Source organism: Varroa destructor, unplaced genomic scaffold (genome assembly GCF_002443255.2).
Source record: "Varroa destructor unplaced genomic scaffold, Vdes_3.0 BEIS01000007.1, whole genome shotgun sequence".
NCBI classification, from domain to species: domain Eukaryota; kingdom Metazoa; phylum Arthropoda; class Arachnida; order Mesostigmata; family Varroidae; genus Varroa; species Varroa destructor.
In genome coordinates, this window is record NW_019211460.1 from 14,390,311 (window position 1) to 14,414,578 (window position 24,268).

Below are 24,268 nucleotides of genomic sequence, written 5' to 3' on the forward strand. Positions count from 1 at the left end.
ACTCGATCGGTAGCACCCGAAGACGAAGATGCTATTCTCGTTAGCAACGGATACTTTAAAAGTAAAACTTAAAGAAAATAATAATTTGTGTTTGTGTAATCTTCTGTTCGACTAAATAATCATTTATATAGTATTGGATTATCAATGCAACTTACGTATTCGGCCATCACATGTCCTTTTTTCAGTATTTCTTCACAATCCGGTTAAGCATAGATACTATGACTAACCTTATCTGAGGAATATTTTGCAGTTTACTTACAACAGCATCATTCTGACACGGCGAACGATTGATCCACACAAACACTCCAATGCAGGTTTCAATCGGTAGACGAGCTTCTTTCGGTTCTGCTCGACATATATACGACACCTTAGCAAAACTGTTTTCGATAGACAACAAGTTTTTCAAATCTAAATCCATCAAATGCAGAGTTTCGAAGGGGAGTATCTTATTAGATGAAGCGTGCTAATTTACATTGAGCAACTTTCTGACCGTCTTCGGACCGGGGCGAAGCATGTGATCCCTGAGATGTAGTCCTACTCTCCCTTCTCCACTGAAATTTTCCCGTGTTAAACTTCCGAAAATCTCTGTTTTTATTTGTTAGTACTACAAAAATAGAATATTTAATTAATACATCAAATGTATATTGATCCTTGTTTGGTCTAACATGTTAGATGCTGGCTGAACCTGAATTCATCCAAGCAGATCATTGGCCGGCATGAAAAGAAAGTCAAAGATTTGATCAAAAGTTAAATAAACATTAATAAAGAAACGTTACCAGGTCCTGCGACGTGTAAATATATACTATACAACGTAATGAAACCTGTGTAGAAGTGTTTGCTAAATGCTCTCCTATGGATAAACTTGCGATTTAGTATGGATTCAACATGCGTGAATAAGTAGAAAAAAAAAGGCCGAAACGTGCAAGTCAACTCATGGAACCCATTTAGCACTGGGAGTGTAGCAAAAGAATAAGCTCGACACAAGACTCACCCGGATATAATGATTTAATTAACAACTACTAGCTATGTCATCAGTGTAAAAAAGGTATGCGATCTACGGAGAACAAAGTACGTTTTGACGGTGTCAAAACTAATCTCCGACGCCATCTGTTTTCATTTTTTTCTTTTGTGAATCGTGGCGTCTCGTGTACCATACAGTAATGTTTCTTCCAAATCAAAAAGAAAAAGCAACTTGTGACCGTATCAGCCGTTGAAAGTGTAAACCAAAGGAACTAGAAGTTTAGTTGGAAACTAATTACCTACCGACGCGCTTCTAATGTTTACGTGTGGCGGATGCTCTTTTACTACTCAGCTTATCGACTGAAAAATACCTTACCTGGTACAGGCTGTTTTATACTAATGATATCGTAAAATGCACCTAGGCAAACATGCACCTATTGAATCAGATTAATTTCCGTCCTAAACATGTCAGAAACTACATTTAAAAGTCATTTAAATGAGGTTCACTTAATAAACCAGATATCGGTTTATCACAATTTGGGCGAAATCATTTAGCTATCGAAACCTTGATCCTATATGTTTTTTGACGGACCAATTTAGCTGAAAATCGTTCATTAAATTGAGGTAATGAATTATTGAGAATTAATTAACTAATTGAGAAAATGAAAGGTCCTTGCAAGAAACAATATTTCTCGCAAAAGTAACATAAACTAAACAATTATATACAATTGTAAATTGCATATTCAAAAATGTCAATATGCCCCTTGTTTTTTATGTTGTCTTTTTGTTGTCTTGGGTTATAGTAGGCCAAGCAGCTCGACAAGTCTAAAGATCACGCATTTTTAGTATTTATTGTCTCCATTAAATCCTTCGACTATCTATGACTATGAGCTGATTGTGTATCATCGGGGTACAACAAGTTTCGAGGCAAGGGTACCATTTAATGTTGAAAATCAATGGAGATAGAATCGATTGAAGATTGAAAGAAAAAACTTTGGGCGAAAAGCTCTCTAGCGGAACAACGATTCGCTATCGGTGTAATTGGTTAAGACTGAAAATTGGGCGATTGAAGATCACAGAAAAATAATTACACTTTAGGACGACAAACGGAGGGACAAGGAACTGTGCCCACGAAAGCCTTCAACCAAATAGGCACACAATATGCAATTCGTTCAAGCGTGAGCTCGTAAAATTATAACGAAACTACTGAAAATATAAAACAAAAACAAAAAAGAAGTCAAGAACGTTGCCATAGACAAGACATTTCCGTGTTTTGGAGTGTGGTTTTCAAGGGGCAACGTTTTTCCCTGGCTTTCAATCAATCAGTCTGATTGCACCATAACAAAATGTTTTCTTGTTAAAAACTATCTTTATTAAGTGTTTTCACCAGTTTTTGGTGGGCTTCACTATAACATTTGAGAACCAACAATTTGATCATTGATACTTTGTTTTTAGCACCAACCAATATCCTCGCGTCTAAAATCAGTGTTCTCTAATGACGCCCAGTAAACCAATTCCGTTTAATAGTATCGCGCAACTTGAACAATATTGCTGCTGCTAAATAGGTTTGGACCACATAAGACGTATGAAGTTATTTTATTTAGTGTTCAATAGATACTGGGCCAAAATCTATTGGTTTTACTGTTTCCGTTGATCCTACCAGCACCCCGCTGGGTCAGGACAAAAATGTTCAGAAATGTAATTCAATTTCGCAAGTTGCGTACGTTGCCGGGAATATTCGACCGTTATTTGTAGCGATTATCTAATTTTCTTTTACGTATACACACAACAAGTTAACAGACATATACTGCCTGACAGAATTGTCAATAAATATTCACGGCTTGTTTAGCCTGCCATTATTTCTAGACGCTTAAAGCAGCAAATGTACCACGTAAGGTTGTGATCGAGTTGCAACAGAGGCGGCAATGGTGCTTGCCATGTTGACTGCGACGGTGAGAAGGAGACACAAAAAATACGTCGACAAACAGGTCGTCGTAGAGGAAAAAGCTCTATGGAACTAGACAAATCCATTGTCGGCATCCTTCCACCATCATCTGATGAAAAGCGTCTCCAATTCAGCGTGCGTCGCCCAGTCGTGTGCGCGACGGCGTTGAGACTGGCGCGCGTGTGTCAGCGAAACGATTTCGAATTTCTACCCATCGGGTGCTGCTAGGGTAAATGCCGCACCTGTGGGATACATTAACAACAACAACGGGAAAAAGTGAAAGGAGGAAGGCAGGGGAGAAAGGACAAAAAGCCCCGGTCGCTGGCAAAGGTTGCAACTGAGACTCCATATTTAGCGAAACTCTTTCTTCGCTTTCGTCTGATGCGAAGAATAGTGCCGTCCTCTTAGGACAAGGACACAGTGAGAATAACGTGTGTGACTCAAGCAGGGTAGCGTTACCCAGTTCGATTGCTTTTCGGGACGCAAGGAACACTTGAATATTAGGGTGCGACTCTTCGCATCGAAGTTACTACAGGACAACAATGATAGCAGTAAAAGATGGTGGACCTTCGGGACGAATTCACGAAGTGAAGAGCATCGTTTGCGCATTTATTTTTTATTTACATAGTAAAAGTGCTTCTCAACCAAGGTTCGACTCGTTGCTTTTTTGTGATGATGCTGGCGATATCTTAATGTTGCACCGCAGCTTAGAAGAAACCAGCTAATTTGTGCAAAGTTCGTTTTTGTGCCTAGACGCCTACAATGCAAACGTTATGAGCGCAACGAAGGTCATCATCTGGCCAACAAAACACAGATCAGTAGCACCACAGATCTCCACAAGCTTTTTCAGCTACCGCGGAGGAATGTACCACTGAAATCTCATAAATCAGTACAAAAAATCAACATAAAGTGGGTATTTTGAAGGATGAACGCAACTGTGGCAGTTCATTCACGATGAAAAGCCCTATTGGAAGGGGTTTAATATTTTTAGTTCCACTATATTAGGAAAAGCAGATACGTAAGGAAGCCTTGTTTAATAAAAACAGGTAACTCACAGACAAATTAAGCTATTCAGCTGTGTAAAAAATAACGAGTAACGAAAATAGCCTCTATGGTACTACAGGCTGGAACATGTCTAAAATGTTTCGAATCGAAGAAGTTCATAATCATTTGGTGCTGTCTTCTCGGTCGACACGTTTAACTTGCTGTATACATGCATATGAGAATTAGTAATAAATTTGCGCATCCACTAAATAGATCAGTTAGGGCAACACTTCCACACATCTGAGCCAGACCGAGCTAACTCCACGAACTAGGAGAAATTAACTAGGGCATATATGTAGTATTTTGATGCACACTGTAAGACGGTGTGTGTGTAAAAGTATAAAGGGTTGGAATTGGTTAGGGACGGTTTCTTCGTGGGCTAAATACGGCGATGGGGATTACACCTCCCTTCTTGCTTACAGCCCGTCAAGTCTGCCGTCCACTGAGGCGGATTAGTTGTAACGATGATTGCCGCGGAAATGACGTGTATGATGCCTTCTTCCTGCAGTAGCGACTCCATCCCACGGCTTTAGGTGTTGTCGCTACTTCGTCTACCCCCCGAATTGATGCTAAACATAGCCAGCGCTTCGCTGACTTTTAAACTGTTCACTGTTGTGTCTCAGATACAAAATGTATTTGTACAGCTACCGGCAATTAACAAATAATCCACTGCTACCCAACTGTGGTATAAAAACTTCATATAATAATTTTAAAAGCAGCAATTATTTGGGTAGGGGTCAGTGCCTATACCCGTTTTAAAGCAAGACTAGAGGACTATGACTCATACTAAAAATAGTAATGGTTAAGCAAATATGAATAACAACACGATATTTACGTATCATTACTGACCTAAAATTGAGTGTATGATCTACCTCGTGCGAAGGACATATTTGTCTTCCTTAGGTGTCCTGCTTCCTTATGAACACTTCCAAACGTCGCTTCGATCAGTTGCTTCTTTGCCCTCTTTCGTTGTCTGCTGTATAATCAAGATCAACTTTGATGGACAGAAACTCCGACCTTGAAGAGATCCTTGACCTGTTATTTCGTCCGAGCCTGATGACTACGTACGAAGGAGGGGGGGGGGGTATACGTGGGGCTACGGCTCCGTCGACAGGGATCTTATTTGCCCGCTGTTTTGGCTCTCTTGGGAAATATTGTCGGAAGATGTAAGTCAACCTAAGAAAAGCAAAGCCTCTTGATCTACTTCAAGACAAGATCGTAACATTAATGGGCGGCGATAGGTCAAAAGGGTAGTTGTGATGTTTTTACATATATACACACGGGGCACACAACATGTTGCTGGGACTACGAGCCTTTTTTCCCTTACGCCTACATTTACAAGAATCTCGTTGAGCACAATCCTCCTTTTTGATGAGTCCCTCTACTCATAGCTAGTTCGGATGAAACGACATTTTAAGAGAGTTAAGGGAGACGGTACTAAGCAAAGAATTGCAGCGGTTTTTTTCTCTACATAGCCGTTATAATAATAGTCAAAGTAGTGAGTAGATAAACGCTCATTCCTTGATAAGGCTATTAATAATAACTATCTATATTGTCCATTAAACTGGGTAGCAAATTAGCGAAAAAGCCTCCGTAACAAAATGTCTTTGTGATCGCAGTTTCCGAGCAAATAACGCTTCAAACGAAACATCAAAAACGATTTATAGGAAAACGTTCCATATGCTATTGTCTGACTGCCTCTCTCAAGCGAAAATGGTGGCCGATGATTTGTGTCATCGTAGCCTTCAGTTTGTAGAACAGTGAGTGGTAACTGACACATCCACAAGGGTAAGTGCTTGAGAAGCTTCGCCTAAATGTATTGAGTTGTGTCCATTTTTATTTATAAAATGATGCTAATTTCTCAGTAAATCGGTATTCAATCAACATCGTAGCTGTCTTCTAAGCTAAAATCGTGTAAACTGACTTATCGTAACGGTGATGCAGGCAAAAGGTCGACACACTGTTGGGGACTAATCTGTCAAGGGAAGTAGCAGTTGAAAATTGCAACTACAAAATAAATATCAACGGCGAACAAGGAAGGTCGTAAAACATAGTAACTAGCTTAATTCGTACCGACATACGACCAATACATTAGTTAACGTCTTTTAGCGATTTAAGGTCATACCCTTAACACTTACGAACTTCAGAAAGTGTTAATCAAAAACAAAGGAAAGTACTACTTTTCTCTATCGGCACACAGGCATGGCTGAACCATAATTTCTAGCAAAACAAGATAGACTGGATTCAATCGTGGGCTCGTCATCGAATCCGTTTTTGCAATTTAGCCCAAAGCTGTAGACATATTTGGGCAATTCCGGTAGGACGGGAAAAATTGACAAGTTTCGCGAACAAGCTTGGCCGGCACAGAAGCACCCGCGGGGGAAAGAAAGGGCAAAATAAAGGGGCAAGTTGGGGAAAATACAGAACAAAGGAGTCGACACAAGCCTGCTTTGTTCCTGATCAGAGTTTCACTCATAACAGATCCACGTCCTTTTCGCTGTTACCACTACTATTGCGACCGTAGATATTTCAATTTCATCCCTGTTGTCCCATCTGAGTTGCGCAACCTACCGTAGTAAAATATGGTTTTTATACTTTTGTTTACAGAAGACTCTAAAGTCGGAGCTGTTGGCGTTCCATCCGCTACTGCTGCAAAGAGCATAAAGTGGGAACCATATAAAGTTTCGAAGTACAATGTAGCTGAAGACATTTTATGAGGTGATGCCTTGCTGAACATAGCCGTGTAGTAACGCTTGGTAATGATGAAGATGAAAATGCAAAGAGTGCTTTGTTTAAGTAAGTGAAAGGTTCCATTCGCGCCCAGCGGACTGAATTAGTTAATCGAACCTTATGTTGTTTAGTACAGGTTTTTTCGAACTTTTAATTCAAATTACGGCCGTTAGCTTAGGCAAAAGAACTTGAAATACAGTCAATCAAATAACTCTGGCTTCCACGAACGTTTGTACAGAAACTCTGCTGACATCTTGGTACGTCGACAAACAGCAATTAACAACGATTCATTTCCTCGTTTTTTTTTTTTTGTTTTTTTTTCGCATACACTCACCAGTAACCGCAATGTACGGACGAGGTGACCAATGTCAGTTCCTAGACGGAAAATAACAAAAAGTAGATGAACAAGTCATTAAATAAACTAGGAAGCCATTATTAAAAGCTAAATTCATACGAAGATTTACTTTGTACAGTTATTACATGTATCTACCTAAGAAGCGGCTTAATCTAACGATTTACTGCCCAGCGTAAACGTTATATACTGTCCCACCGTTCGTTATAATACTACAGTGCTTAGAGCTAAATCTTTTCATTGAAGAACAAATGATAATCGTATGAATCAATATTTCCTATTTCGTCATTCGGACTACCTATCATCACGTCTAAAGCATGGTCCATTGACTATTCTATCAGCTTTATGTACGCTTGACCGGCGTACAAATATTCTCATCTTATCTTCACGCTTTTATAAAGAACCATTAGTGGTACAGGTGTGGCATACATTCGCTAAAACAAGGCATTGCATAGTGCATCATCCAAACAAAGATGGACCAACGCCCTAATCTGAACTATCTACTTTTATGAAGCCTCTGGATGCGACACTTTCTTATACTAATACTGCTTAGCGAACGCTGAGCGGATATTTGCAGCGAGGTGTACGTTGACCTTTTTTGTTTGATTCTCTGTATAACTGAGATTTTTTCTAACTTTCTGAAAACGTTAAGCGCATCACTGGCTACGTGAGCGGTCTCGGCCACCAAGCGCATACTCATGCTGCACGTACAATGAAGAATTTACAAAATCAGCTGGTACAGTTTCATCTAACACTATTCCATGTAAACAAGTTAACATACATTAACAGCGAATCTGTGCCTCGGCATTGGGCAAGGAACTATGTATGTTGTGTTTATACTGTAAGTTGCTTCTGCCCCTGTCATGTCAAGATAGAGCTGATTTCCGAATTTTACGATTTCCCATGTTTTACTACATGGCCTCGTCTGCAGCAAATTTAGAAGAACACAACCGCTTCTTGGAAACAAATACCAAGAGCACCTAGACCTTCCAGCTATCATATTGTATAATAAATAAATAGCTGAACAGCTTTACTGAGCATTGAACGTACGTGAGCCCCAATAATAAAAAAACATCTGACGCTTTAAAGGTGAGTTCGTTTTTCTAGATTATGTTTGGGCAAAACTATCCAAGTCAGTCAGAGTATAAAAAGTAGATATCGAATTGCAACGCTACGTGTCACCTAAGTTAGATTGCGCGTTGGATCGAAAACGGAATACGTTCTCAAAGCATTGTTGTCAGTAGTGAAGGGTCTTGCAGTGTGGCGTATAGAAGATCAAAGAAGCCCCACATAGGTGTTTCCGTTTCAGTACAGTCAACAGTCCGGCCACCGAAACGGACGCGTTCCTTACTTTTCTCAGTGGTACCTAGAATGTCTAGCCAGGTTCGTCGTGTAGTAATATAGTCAGAAGGAGTAAGAAGAGAGATCATTTTTGCTTCTCTTTATTGCATCCTATTGTGTGCGTATTCATGTTGGACGCAGGAAATCAGCTATTTCTTATTAACCAGGAGCAGACTACAGAGTCGAAGAACCTCACGTACCTCGCTACTAGTGCTATGCCAATATAGATCCTTCACGGGGTAGTTCTACAAGTAAATTATACTTCCCATTTTGAGCAAAGAAGCAACCAGCGTGGTGCTTTCCACCAGGATCAAGCAGTTGCAGATATATTAAGTTTGCTTATTATACTGGGACATACTGATCTATTAATCAAGAACTGCATGAGTTGAAACGATAGTTAGAGTTAGGAGAAACATGACTTTCTAATTATGGGCACAGTAAGTTCTGGCCACCTTCTCAGCTGTAAATTTACCCCTCTCTGCTTGCAGCAAACCTGTGTTTTACGAATGGCATATCTGCTTCTTTCCCAAACGCGTTTATAAAATTCAAATGGTATCCATCGATTCAGCATAAGGCTTATATTATGTAGCCAAGCGCATTTGCTCACTATCTGCTCGCAGGTTGACTTTTCTAGAAAAAACGATTGGCACGGCTTCATCAGCTGTTTACCGTTTACTGTGTTCGTCTGCCAGATCTATAGCACGATTTCGAATACTTTTCCCTTCAGAAGAATAACTCGAAACACAACGGGTCGCGTGTTTACGCGCTAATATTGAGGACACGTGCTGGTCTATGTGCTTCGTTTTGTGACGGGACCCAAGCACCTCACTGAGTGCCTAACGGCGGTGCTGAACGTAACACTTTAAAAAAACCTTGGCGACAGTAATAAGCCGGTGAATGGATACATTGCATTTTGACCTTTATAAGTGCGTTTGATTAATTACAACCTCTTGCTATTTCTCGTTTAATATAGTTAGTGGTCCTACATAGGCCTTCTTGAACTTGAACAGTCATGACAGATTCACTAAATACAGTTCTCTAGTAGGAAGAACTACTACTTAAAGAAGAATTGGAACATTTTTTATTGAATAGCAACTAAACATTAGTGTAGTTTTACGACTTATATATATATATATATATATATATATATATGGCTGTGTATAACTACTCCTCTATGTCTGTATATATTCCCGTGAAGTTCTCTTGTGTGAGCATTAATGTAAAACTAATCACGTATTGGCGTCCCACCTCTTCCTCATAACAAAATAGGACGAAATAGTTCAGTGCTGCAATGCCACAGTATCGCAGACGCTGTTATCTTTAGGCTTAATTACCAAGTACTTCAGTAGAAGCTAGTTTTCGCTCTAAAGATGTGTCTTTTTACACACGACTATTGCTGATTTAAGCATGAAAGGTGTGTAGCTTTTTGCCCTTAACAACAAATCGATGTTTTAAAGTATAATCCAATTAGCTCGAACTGTCGTACCAGACGGTCCGCGCTACGGTACAGCAGTTTTCCTAAAAAAGAATACACCTTATTTTAGAGCATCAGTCAAATCCTAACAACGACTTTGGTCAAGGAAACCGTAATCGTCTAAAGCAACACTGGAAGACGCCTACGAGAGGGAAAAGCGGAGTGTAAAAATGGCCGAGTATTAGGCAGAAGTGTCAAAAAAACTTCACCCTATTTACTACTACCGTGTATAATTTCAGAATGTGCACCATCATAAAATATACAAACATAAAACAAAAAGGAGTATTTACAATGCGGTCGTATTCGGTATTCATCAAAAACAGTTTCTTATTGGATATCTACAAAAGTTGACTTCGTATTGGGATTTCCATTAGTGATGTTAACCGGCTTATATTCCATAAATTATATTAAAGCAACCGATTAGTTGAAATAACTGTCAGAGGGTTTCCTCTGAACAAATGGAGATCTGAAATGGGATATGAACAGCATAGAATATTGTGTCTGAGCGCCTATCTTAAGTGACAAGTTCTACGTTGCATTGAATCGCTTTTATCGAAGTTTGCTATCGCAAGTTAAACAGGTATAATAGCACAACTAACCTAACAACTAAATTGACTGTTATACCTATTTGTCTATTTTTCTTCGGTCAGATTTGTCTACAGATCACTGTTGTTCTAAAACGCCTCAACGCATCGTGCCGCTGGTTGCGCGGGCTGACGTTTTTTCGACTAAATTTATTTGTACTTCTTTTGCACTCCTTATTTTTTTTTTTTGGATTTGCACTAAACACTGGCCTTTTCTGTCAATGGGCAGTTTTATACTGGCCAACATGCATCTTTCATAATTCTGTTGTCGTGAGATTAGCTTATACGTAGGTCTACGCATGTATGTAGGTCCTTGTATAAGAGGTCCTTTATTTAGTTGGCCCTAAAATACAGCAGAACCTTCGCAGATCCCTCAATAATTTCAGTTTTTTTTCCTTTCGTATACGTGAAAATTTCGTTCATGTAGAATCGACTATCAGAGATTTTCTCCATTCCAGCTTATCTTCGACCACTACAAAATTCAAGGCTGTACTAATAGATGGTGTTAAGTCTGCTTTCTCTATAGCGTAAAAGCAAACATCTGCCAAGCGATATAACAGCTCTAGTAGGTCTGCCACGGCTGGCAGGGCAAATGCAATTTTCGATTCGCCCCACGTTTCCTAGTTTCCCCACCCCTTCTTGATGTTCCATAGTATGTAAGTGGGATTCTGTAGGATGCTGAGATCTGTGGCCTTTGCCACTGATAGATAGTAAAGCCTCACTGCCAGCGCGTCGGCTAGAGAATGGTCGAGTAGGGCTTGGGCGTGTAATTGAATTTTCCACTGCTCTGAGCCTCCCTTGTGACAGGCTATGAGCGGCCCATACACAGTCGTTGGAGTCGTTGTTGGCCACGCTGGAATGACGGACCATGTTCGAACGTTCACTAGACCGACGGATGTTGCTGTCCGCTCTCGGACCAATTTTATTTTTATAATTAGCTACTCCATTACCTGGATCGTAGTACTAGTCGTCGCTCAAGAAGGCGAACAGCTATGGGAGAAAACGCGGTTTAAAAGTAAGTTCCGAGGAGGTACAAACAGGGAACACGATAGTGTCTTCGTGTTTTTCCTTCTTCAGTTGATCTTTGTATGGGCGTGTAATGCGTTCGATGTGAACTAATGGATCCTTTAGAACTACTGAAATACATCAACACAAATGAATTAGTATTTAACAATGTAGACATATGACTAGACATAGATATGCAGCAAAAAATATACCTTATATTTGTATATTAGAACTTAAAAAAGGCCCGGATTTATCTGTTTTGTTAGCTAACTTTATTTCTATATTTTGGCAAGACTCACTCGTGGATCGCAGGTTCTTCGCAGAGACGTATAAGCAGATGAGAGCCAAGTTCTGTAGATCAAGATCCGTAGCAATTTTTCCAAAGTTCGCCGTAATCTGTAGATAGAAAGTGTTGTATAAACCGGGGTTATTAGTCGTAGTTCACTGAGTACCGCGGCCATGTTCACTATCTTGGTCCTATCCAGGATATTCCTAAGTAACCTACACAAATCGTAGCAGATGATGTCCAATTTGACTTTAGCATCCATTTCTGGAATTCTATTTTCTCTTTCGCATCTAACAGATCCGTTGTGTGTAGTTAAAATGGAATATCCGCCTCAGACGGAACTAAAACGAGCCAACTATACAATATAAATATAGGTTCTTCCGCGGTGTATTTAGGTTAGTTCATTATTTACTGAGTCAGCGGTGTAAGCTAGAGCGTCATACAGGTATTCCCTTTTTAAATCTTTCAATCCGATGGCCCTTCCCTGAATGGAAACCCTGGAGATCGTCCCTTGCTGAAGCATCGCAAGTTGTTTTTCTGGACCTACTTGCGGGGGATTCAAGTTTGCTCGGATCGCAGCTGAGATGAAAATATATAGTTTGAAAAACGACGTTCGTAGGAACGAAACACTCTACATTTAGAAGGAAATAGCATTAAACCTCTATAAGTAATGTCGCCGAATCACGCGGCGGTGTTTTTATCACATTAAAAACTGAAATATTGCTGTTCAGTGTTCAAAAAAAGAAAAGAACTTTCAAGGCGAAAATTGTCACAAGCTATTTTTGCATTGAAACTAAGTTAACACCACTAAGGAAGTTCTCTAGGGAATGAAACAACTGATAGTCTAATGGTGTAAAATTCCTTTCTAATCTCACCAAACACCTCTTTTTGCGTCAGTTTGCCACAGATTATGGAGCAATTTTTCGTTCTTTCTTTACTGTCGTACGTAATTTACTTGTCACTACATGTAGTCAACCGCTATAGAAAAGGCTAGGTTTTCTTGCATTTCTGTAAAGTTTCGCAGATGGAGATGTATCGAGTAAATTGGTCCAAATCGTACGGCATCCAAACATCACACTTATTTTTGTACCCAACTTTCTTAAAATGATTTGGTTAAAAAACATTGTTTGGTGACATATCTTTAGTTAATTAGCTATACTGTGTCGGTCTTGCTTAACTTCCGTGATCGTCTTGTGAATTTTTTCATAATTCATTAAATTTCTTCAACGAAAGTGGCAGAAGCATCTTTGGACATTTTTTCCAACAACTTGTCTGGACCATCAGCAGCACAAATTTGTTTATGGATCGGAGGAGCACTTATGCCTTTGTCGTGATCCAACTGTGAAATACAGCCCATTTTTGCAGAAGCGTTATTCAACTTCGAGGCGTTCTATTTTAGGTCTGAATAAGGACATCTCCACAATTTATACACGTCGACTACTGTGAAACATCGGGTTTTAGATAATACCACACGATGTGGCTTATGACTTTAAGGCCATCTAGCTAGAAAAACCGTCAACACATTTAGATCACCCTAATTGTGAGTTACACATAACATCTCTCAATTGTAGCAAAGCTTTGAGTTGCCAAGTTTGATTTGCAAAAGCAGTACTTGTTCCGATCCAATTAGTTTTCCATCAATGTATAAATGCGGTCACGGTAATAAGCAGGTTTTGTAGCGTTAACGTTAGTTTCGATATAGAAGCACAGCTTTAATAGAACCACAGCATGCCCTTGTCAAATGTTGTGATCTGAAGACTAACGTGTTATCTCGCCGCTCGGTAGAATTGGTTCGACGTCTCGATCTTCTAACCGTACCTCATAACGAATTCTGCGGCTCCACCTTTAGAGAGATCCTCTCTCCAGCTTGGTCTAACTGATCCTAGCTTCAGAGAACGCCCCAGCATTTTGTTTAGGTAACAGATGTTCGCACTTGCGATTCACTGGGAACCTAAATAGGTAGCTTTAGGTTAACATGCGTCTTTAGATATCTGCTCTCAGAATAAAAAAAAATAGCGTTACGTTTATGTAGGCTTCTCATTTGAGAAGCTCCAGTCTCGGCAAAAAACAGAGTAAACAATGTGCGTAGAATTTCAATTAAGCGAATGTTGGAAGATGCATTATCAAAATTATATGAACAGAAATCTAACCTATAGGAGAACGAGTGCGATGCATATATTTGGACAAATGAATTTGAATATGGTTAGGTTAGGTTAGGTTTTGCATAAATTTGTCACGGTAAACGTAACTAATGTAAGAACTATCAAATGAACTTAGCTTAATTATAAGGGTCGTTCAATGCCAATCTCACAATATCCTCGGACAGGTATGCCCTTGGGGCGTCAGCGGAGTAACGAAATATTGTTTAAGGATAAACTGATTGCACGCTTGCACAGGTATACCTGTGCAAGTGTGTGCGTATATAAGAGGTTACCCATACGTTTGGAAAAAGTCAGTCGTTCCTTTAGTTCAACTGACATGGTTGACCACGACCAGGATGACAGCGAGATCTAGTGGTTACATATACTACGCTATATACTGTAACGCTTCGATAATCTTCAGCTTTGGCAAGCAAGAAAAACGAAAAGCTCCTATTGGTTTCTTCACCTTCAAGTGAGGTCTCTTTGATGAGTTCATTCGTTTATCGCACTTCGTTTACACATATCCTATGAAAAAATTCCCTCGTAGTCGACTAAACATAATTTGTGTGACCATCGTAGAGCGTAGTGGATTTTGTATTCGATTTTCTTCATATTAAAGGAAGTCCGTTGGCTTGACCAGACTAAATAACTGCTAAATAACTAAAAATTCGTTATAGGATTCGTCATATTATAATTCCAATAGTTTCTGATACGAAATAGATCAACCACTAATGGAATGGATACGTACAAGTTATTATCAATTATAGACGGAGGGTTAGGAGTAGAATGGTACATAAAAAAACATAGGTTTCCAATTACGAAAAAAGAAGCTTTAAGGGAAGCATCTTTTTTGGCCTACTGAAGTAATTTTTTGTCTACTAGGTAAAACCAATCTAGATCGAAACTTATTTGCAAATAACTCCGAAGGTAAGTTTCATAAACTTTCTTTTTTAATGAAGTTGCCATCCGCTTCAAGATTTTTTACCTCAGGACGTAGGCTAGCAAAGCATCACCTTCATGAAACAATGAATGTTCTGAACTCTTGAATGTCATGAAAGAATCAGTGAAAGTGATTGACAAAAATTTCTTTCAGATGAAGTCAATATCAAGTAGAGTAACGTTAAGTTAAGTAAAGTAAATTAATATTATTTAAAAAAATATTAATAATATTAAAATATAAAAAATATTAAAACTAAATGAAATTTGCTGTAGTGGAGCAATAGCACCCAATACTAAGGTGTTTTTATCAGATTGTAGTTAGTAATATCTGCAATAATAAGGATTTTCCATGTAGGAACTATTTTCGACGTGTGATATGTGCAGTTGTGATTAGATAGTGCAGCAAAAAACGTCTCGTCCAAAGACAGACGGAAACTCATGCAGCAAACCTTCTTCCGGCTGTCCACAGCTAAAGACAGAAATGATCAGACAGCTAAAGGCCATGCTCTAGTCTTCGGGTTGGGCTCTGGCAATCAGTGTCTACATGAAGAGCTGCTAAAAACTAAAGAAAGTTAATCATAAAAAGAACTATCTGCGTACCACCCTGGGCCGTCCGTCAAAGACCCGTCTATAGTCATATTGGTCCTCGTCCAAAAGAAAAGCAATACCCAAGCTAATTTTTACCAATGTGTCGATGTAATCACGTGACAAATAAAGGCCACAACTCCGCGTGGTACTTGTATTGAATATTGCCAATTACCGGGCGCCTTGCCTCTCGATTACGTGCAGTAGCAAGATCGGGTTACGGAGCCCAAAAGCTGACTATTGCTAGCCGTATACGCCTGCTGCGGGCACTTCAGGGAGGTCATAGAGGCAATGGCCTGTGAACATCGTATCGCCTATCGCTGCCCTAATGCGATTGTGGGGGCAATAAAAATGAATATTTACCTCCTTTTGCAGGCATCGTTTCTACTGCAACCCATTATGTCATCTTGTACCAGCCTTCCCTCTATGTGGCCAAGATGGCGAAATTAACAGTGCCTATACCAGTGGTGATGGTTGCCTCAAGTCGAACCAACGTGCAAGTCCTATAATAGCTCATCGGGGTTTAAAAAGGAAGTGAGCTATTTAATTTTATGCTTATTAAGTAAAGGTGTCGTATGGCTTGCTCAGCTTAGAAAATTAATCGGGGGCGACACATGTAAGTTTCCTTAATATTTCTAACAACGATCGTCTTAAGCAATACTCCACTCTCTGTTCAGATTTCTGAATTTATGGTCGACCGAATGAAATAGATCCTTCCTAATGGATCCTGAACGCATAGCTTCAATGAAACATTTTACGTTACATTTTACCCTGAACGCGTAAAGCAACTATAGAATAGCTCGACTATGCATATGCAGTACATCAGCGTTTAAACTATAAGGTGCTAACAGCCTCATTTTGCAATTCGAATCCAGAGTTACTCAATGAAAACCTATACCGACATTTAACCCTATACATATAAGAAAAACCTATAATGAATCCAGCGTCGACAAAATTCGTTATACTAGTTTCGATCTATCCAATTTTCGACGATTTGTCCTTAAAGGCTCTTACTGAAAATATAGCCTGCCAAAATACCTCCGCTATCTTTTTGCCGTGCTCTAGTAGAAAAGCAAGCGCAAACAGTTGCCGCTGGAATACCATTTTAAGAGTGTTTTGTTCCCCAAAAGCCTTTGCTGCCCAACCTTCGTTTCTGTGTTATGGTGCATCGTGCGCTAGTCGGGTACTCTATCATTTACGTTCAAATTGCTGAACCAAAGGCACGAAGGTCCACACTTAAACCTGTACTAGAAGTCTATTCACGCGCTTCGAAGCAAGACGCCAACGCTTTTTCCGCTAGACATATCGCCACGTTCCTAGTAACTTTCCTCTCAGTTTTTTTAAGACTAACATTTAAGCCGTTGGCTGTAATTTCAGATGACTTTTGCTAGACTCAACGAGACTTTTCTCCAACAAATGCACGAGGCACCATGGTAACAATGTGCTATAGCAGTCATTTGCTGATGCCACTGAAATATGGGTTTGCGATAGGCGCGCGCTCAAGGTTACGATAGCAACGAGCTTGAATAAATGTACATTAGTCACTTAGACAACGCCGCTATCGACCATTACCGTTTTGCCCTTCTTAACGATCGATTACATGCGTCTGTTATGAATGCGGTTAGATGACGGAGGCGTACACAATCTCGGATATTCACGTATTTGTGTACATGGTGGAATCAGCAAACTTGAATACATTATAAAGAAAATAGAGTACGAAATGTGGTACGCATTTTCTGTCTATCTATCCTACCGAAATCAATGACCATCCTACCCGCGCTGCTCGCCGACCCTCAGTATTACACAGTAAACACGAATATCTTTTTTTTTTTTTTTTTTTTTTTTATAACGCTTCTCTGTGAATTTCCATTAGAATTTTACGATGCAACATAATAACGCATATAAATCTTTCAAGGAGGTTAAATGGCTATATTCATGTGTCGAGCTATGTGTAACCTCAAAAAACATCAAACCTTTACTAAGCACGCGAGAGCATTTGGCTAGGTGAAAAGTCGACCAAGTTTGTGCCATCGGGCTTCCTTCTAATGGGGCTGCTATTTACCTCCAGCATTTTGTGTTCGGTGGTACAATAAATATAAAAGCGTTTCTTCCTAGCATAACTTTGTTCATTTGTTTTAAGCCTTGAACAAAGCACTCAAAAAGAACACAAAGTGCCCCTTCGGGTTGACACCTATTTTTACTGGTCGTTTCTTTTAGCAAGCATCCGTTGATCTGCCATTCTGTGCGCAAAACGTTTTGCTAGAATCAAACCAGTTCTGCCTAGAACGCTTTATTTAGAACAAAACCAAGAACTTTTAATGGCGAGGATGAGAAATTCAGCTTTGAGGTGGGAGCAGAAGCGAGCTATTACGAACGTCTGTATAAGCTAGATTTCTTTGTTGCGGGCCTTTACCGCGGATCAAGACTGTGTTGGACAGAGCCCCAATTTCTTTTCAGCCTAACTATAAACTGATGCAGAAACGCTATTAGGTGTACTCCTGATCATTTGAGTCGCTTTCGAAGCCAGGATTTTTGGAGGGCTTAATGGCATAAGCAAAATACATCGTGCAGGACACATTTGGCAGGGCGTTAACGAATCATCGTTCTATTCGCTATTAGTATTAAAAAATTATTCTCCTGTTTAGAGAACGACGACTATCAAGTGCTTTATACCCGACTCGAATCATAGAAGCCTCGAAGCTGGTGACAGGTACATGTAGTGAACGTGTTCGTAAGGAATATCCCTCCTGAAACATGCAGATAGGTTCATCTATGTATATGTGGTTCATTTAGATATAAATTCGTTATTCTATCATTGACTGCAAAGATTTGCTATTTGCCTATAAACAAACGATGCCATTTTTGCCTTAATTTAGATGGAACACCCTATAGGTACAGAAGTGCCTCGTTATACTCATGCATATTTAGAAACTTTGAGCCAATAGTAAACGTCGAACGCAACATACACATAAACGCTTCGTGTAAAAATTTCAGTCGCTTTGAATTGCTTGGACGTCTCGAAACATATAATGATCTCCGCCTGAGAGAGCGAAGAGGGGAAATTAGTTCCCGGGGGACCTAGTCCTTCTCACCAACGCTATCAGACGAAAGGTGCCAAGACGTGTGCGCGAAGGGGGACAAGGCACACGCTGTCGAACAGACGCCAGTTCACAAGAGAGCCGATTTTTCAGCCCACTTGTTATACCAGCGGGTCGGAGGTAGTCGTCGGGGGAGAAACAGCCTATTATGCAGGAAGCTTGCTTAAGTCCATAAAGTTGAGTGACACTGGGACAGGGCGCCCCCTTACATTTGAAAAACGAGCACATGAAACCGGGACTTCGTGTCGGACATACGAGCTAGGTGCTTGCTGCGTACCTGCTTAGTCTATGCTGAAAGCGTGCTAGTTAATTTGGTATGCCCACAGCCGGAACCGGACGCTCCAAGCGGAAACCCCCGTGCGCAAATAGAGGGTTAAAACTTTGGCAACTTGTGTTGCAATTCATTTGCACCTACAGGCGTCGCAAGAGTGGTGAAAAGAAGGAAGTTTTAGGGCGACTTTAAAAAGTTAACAAACTAGTTTTATTCAAACTAACGGAGGACTATCACATAGTATTATTAATGTTCGTTTAAAACGAGTATTTAAGATTTTAATGACAAACATTTATCATTCATGTATCGTCATATGATACTATACACTTGATTCCCATATAAACTTAGTTGAAAATATGCCTCTTGCACTCGCAGATGAAATCCTTTCAAAGGTTATTAGATATAAGTTCTACTTACCCGTTAACAAGTTTGACGTACTTCCGCATCATTCTAAAGAAGCTTTTTGACAAGTTAACGTTGCTCGTAATACCCAATTTGGTGTCGTAAGACGTAACTCGTACAAATAGCGGTTAGAGAGGACGTAGACTCCCTGGAGGTTCGCCAATCAATGAAAGCAAACCTATGCAGTTAGAAGTTGTTTTTAATTTACGAATTTGATGTTCTATGCAGATTAGCGCCACTTAGGATCCAGCCACCGTGATCAAACTTTTTGCGTATTAAAGAAAAAATAGTGACTCATGGTGACCGTGAAAGGGAGTCATGATCCCAATCTGCACCCCTTATTATTCGTTGCTAAGCCTCAAACTACATTTTCCGTTTTACTCGTCCTATCAATAAAGACATGTTAATGTTTTTGTTGTAGTTCCTAGGCTAACACGTTAGTAAATAATAACCATGTTATCATAAGACATTTGTTGCCACCGAAGCTAAAAGGAGAGGAAGACGATTCAGCGGGTGGTGCTAGCTTAGCCAGACCTTGCGTCGCTTGACCGTTTTCGAACAAGGCAAAAACTATAGTAGAAAACTTGTATTTGTATCGACTCGCGGGAAATTTAAAAACTCAAGTAGAAAAAAAGATAATCGAACGACGAATTTTGGTTTTGAACGACCGTGAACCTGGATTATATCAAAATAAGCATAAAGCGAAACATTTGGTGCGCGGGAAACTTATAATTTACTTTCAAGAAAAAAAGCATGTATAATTAATCAATGCCTTGCAAAAGAAATTAGCGTATACGTTTGACCGTAAAGCAAAGAGCACGACTGAATAGAAAAGCGTAGCATAAAGACGAGGATTTAGAACGTCTGCGTATTCAACCATTATACAATATATACGCATATACCTAAGTTCACCTAAATTATGAAAATTAGCGTATAACTTTAACGGATTCGAACACGTTTTTTTATGTTGTAGATGTTTGAACGAACAAAGGCATAACAAAAGTTCTAAGGTTTGACTAACTTCGTAAAGTTGTTGAGTATAGGTCAACCGAATATCGCGCATCCAGGTAACTGAACTTAAGCAAATATGATAAGCAGATCTAAAACTATGAGAATACGGATAGCATGTTATATTGTTGCGTCTTCCTGGTGATTTGACCCGCAAAGAGACTTTTTCTCTTCACAAATATGAAGCTCACATCGGGGAAGGAACAGATAAGGGTAAAATGGCAGGAAGATCACAAGCAAGTGAATAAGTTTTGGGTCCGGAGGCACCCAGCGCAATATTCATTTGGTGTTCCACCAGCTGGCCGGCCACTCTCAACGTACAATGCATGCCAATGAGCAGGTCCAACTTGAATGTAGGGCAAGCTTTCTCGACTTATGGGGCTCACCAGTAAATACCGATAAAACTTCACACCTAGCAGGAGCATCTGGATCGCCGTATCGGATCGACACACGAGGACTTAATGGATTTGTTCTTGTTCCTGTTGAATTCAGCGGTCGGCAGAAATGCTGCCGGACACACAGGAAGATACCCCCTACCAGCTGCCCGAAGGGTTTTACTCATCCTTGTGACCAGATATTAAATCCTACCGAGCCCACAGGGAAGCCGATGACGTTCGAGGCGGATGCCTGTCCCTTATTTCTTATAACAATTTTCAATTGCAGAACGACTAAATCACAGCCTGCCTGTTGAAATATAGCTTGGTCTGATGAGGCTATACAACGTTCCTTCAACAACAATCACTTAGAGAAACATGCAAGTGAGTTGATAAGACAATAATGACGTGCACCATATTGTGATTTAAGCGTTTGCAATATTTAGATATTCCCTGTAACAATAGCGAGACTATTCGTGATATACTCAAAGTTTCTGATTATCAGTGGCCACTAGGCAAAATTTTGCTTCTACGATATTCTATATAAGAAACTTTATTTGACTTGCTTATGAAATTCATGTTGAATAGTGTAGCTGGCGGTTAATTCTAACATATCTGTATTTAATATCGTCTTCATCTAACATGCCTACCCAAAGAACTGGTAGGTCGCCGATTCTCCTTTGGTGGCTTCGCAAGCAAAACGTGCTTGTTCATGCGTCTACCTTGTGCCACCAGCATCACTATTTCTCCTCTATCAACACCCCATGCCTTCGGTCACCGGCGGTGGATGTGGGTAAGTAAACAAGCAAGAGTGCCCACCCGCCCGCCCGCCCGCCCGCCTGCTTTCACTGCAAGCTTTATAGGTCTATCGTTTCCATCCAAGAGGAAAGTTGCTTTAAAAGCAAATTTCCTTGTCATTTGATTGCCATAGCACTCAACGCTGTGCCAGACAGGGCTCGGTGTGGCTTAATACGTACGGCTATTGGTGGTTCCTTTTCTTCTTTTTGCCTATCCGAAGGCGTCTTCCTTGATACGCTCAGTCGAGTCCAGAGTATATGTACGAACAATACGAACATAAGAAGCAAGGATGCACACGATATCACCACCATGAAGCGTTTAGCAATAACAGCAAGCTTAGGGAAACGAAGTTACTTCCCCCCTGTTCTCTACCATAGACCAGATGAATGGCTGCCGCAAAATGATGCTGCAGTGAGAACCATTAACAGTTATTTCAACAGAAGACAGCTCCATTATGTCTCGAGTTTGCTGAATATAAGATAGTTTCATTTTTTTGCTAATGTAGTTAGGTAGAAATGCAAATTCTTTGAGAATACGTCTTACGCATAAGTTTACAATTGCGTTCTACCTGCAAGCGTGCGATACTTCGAGTCGTTTAAAAGATTTCTATGTTTCTGTGTTTCGAAGTTACGTCCGGTATCGCCGTTAGGCATTCCATCAGACGGCCGGCTCCTAGCCAACGTGAAACGAAGGTTATTTATCTGTACCAGCGTGCGAATCTACGCCATAAGATTAGCAGGTAAATACATTACCCATGACCCTTTTTTGACCCAACGGAATTCTACAGAACCTAACACTGAAGCCAATTCAAAAAACACTTCTACCGTAGATCCAATTACTTCCCTTAGGAAATAGCGTCTGTCGTATAGATATGTAGCTTTATTCCTCCATCGATGCTATTTGCCAATCTTATTTGTACCAGTCCTAACCTATTTCATTATACGCGGATATGTTGGTAAGAATTTCTCATTTATCTGCTTGTTTCAGTATATGCGCAAAACATATATGATTTGTTAAGAATTTTGAGAAACCTGACCTACTACTACGGAAATGTTCTTATTTCTATATATAAAGTTGTTGATAGCGTTACGTAACGTTACAGAGAATGTATACCGATTTAATGATTTGGCGTACACTTTGTATCGTTATGTCTAGTTTGCTTACAGTAATCCCATCGGGTCGATATGGTTATACCGGACTCTGTAATAGCACAAATTACGTGAAAATGGCCCCTGTAAGTGTGGATTCAGGTTATCAGATCAGTGATCTTACTATGCAAATAAAACAGACTGCATTAGCATTTAAACGTAATATCCGATGCCGTTTTGTTACAAAGATTACCTTGTACGTTCAGTATAGGGTTCTAGACGGGGTCGTCGAATGCTCTTTTCTTACTGGATCTATGCAACCCTTTTATGCTAGATAAGATAAGGCTTTGATCTTTATCACTGAAACCCCCCGCTAAGCATTGTCAGACAATTTTGGCAGTTGCTTTTATCTCTAAATAATGCTTTTTTTAGCTAATAAATAATAAGATAGTAATAAGCAAAATTATTCGGAAATGTTTCGGAAAATTACTGCAAATAGCATTAATTATAAGTATGAGCTATTTTATGTTCTATTACATAGGAATAACCTTCAGATATCGAAAGGCGAATTCAACAGGGCGAGCGATAAAGGACTGTGGGTAACGAAGCAGAAAAGAACGTTGGATATTTGGGGAATGGCTGGGCTTTTTGACGGAGGAACCAACCATTTGGCGTTGACTCATTTGAAAATACACGAAAAGTTCTTTGGTCCGGGTTATTTTCTGAGTAATCTTATCATTTGGGAAGTGAAATTACTGCTAGTAAGTAAATAATTAAAAAATAGGTAATTTGTGCTAAGGCCTTCAGATGTGTAGGACGTTTCTCCAGCTCAAGTAATGACATACGAAACTGAAATTTATTCAGAGCTCGAAATCGTTGCATTAAATTTAAACTAAAACTACGAAGGCGTCACTTATTTTCAATTATTTCGTGTTTGCTGACGTTCCGGTGTTTCCTTATAGCTAACGTCTACTTAATTTTTAGCACGAATTATGCAGACAGCTAGCGAAAAACGATACATTCCCGCCACTATTTCTTTTTTTGCTTGCTCACTGAATACGCGATAACATAACGTAGGATCTAAACTGATAGAACAATGCAGATAAATACCGCATCTAGGACATGAGCGTGGCGCTATCCACACTATCCCCGTGTTAATGCCCTTGTATTTTCTGTGTGACTATTTGTATCTCGTAGTCTTCAAGTGGGCAATTTCGAGTGTGTCACGCCAACGGGGCGTAACTATATGATGAAGGCTATCATTACGCGAAGGCAACATGTCAGCGCCACGACACATGTCTGGTGGCCTTACCTTGGCTCGACTAAGCCAAAGGCTCGCTTTCACTCGAATGCCTAGAAAACGTTAGCTCTGGAAGATTGGGAGCCTCGAAGAGGAGGCTGTTCGTCTGTGATATATGGCGTTTCGTCCTTCCATGCCCTGCCTTACAAAGCTCGATCGGACAGCATTTAATATATATGTACGAGACCTGATTAAACGCACGTATCGTACATGGGATTCTCTGATGGGTATAAACCGAGTGTGATCTCAGAGGAAAAAGCAGGTCAACGAAGGTCCAGCTTCGATTAAAATAACTTACACTGTTATAATACAATAAAATCGTGCTGAGAAAAATATTTCTATATAATTAATATACTATGTTTGTTATTCAAACGAAGCGCGCTAATTGACATTGTCTATTGAAAACAGCCAGCAGGACAAGATTCAAAAGAGGATCAATACGGACTCCAGAAAATGTATCTGCATTATTTCAGTGGTGTATTATTTTGCTTAAATTAATCATTTTTCTAACATATTCGTAAGCATCTAGGCCAGCAAGACCTC

The 24,268-nt window shown here is 39.9% G+C and overlaps 1 protein-coding gene across 5 annotated transcripts; it reads left to right on the forward strand.

Moving 5' to 3' along the window:
• Positions 1–21,661: 21,661 nt before the first annotated feature.
• LOC111254556 (uncharacterized) lies at positions 21,662–23,982 on the forward strand. 5 transcript variants are annotated; one of them, XR_015317603.1, is made up of 5 exons: positions 21,662–21,748; positions 21,965–22,076; positions 22,493–22,571; positions 22,967–23,186; positions 23,623–23,982. XR_015317603.1 is itself a non-coding variant. In XM_022815510.2 (3 exons), the coding sequence occupies exons 1-3, from the start codon at positions 21,946–21,948 to the stop codon at positions 23,665–23,667; spliced, it is 396 nt and encodes a 131-aa protein (XP_022671245.1). In that variant the 5' UTR covers positions 21,788–21,945; the 3' UTR covers positions 23,668–23,982. The 5 variants fall into 5 exon arrangements, 1 of the variants encoding a protein (XP_022671245.1); XR_002675081.2 differs by lacking the exon at positions 22,493–22,571; XR_002675082.2 differs by lacking the exon at positions 21,662–21,748 and having other exon boundaries at positions 21,788–22,076.
• Positions 23,983–24,268: the final 286 nt, after the last annotated feature.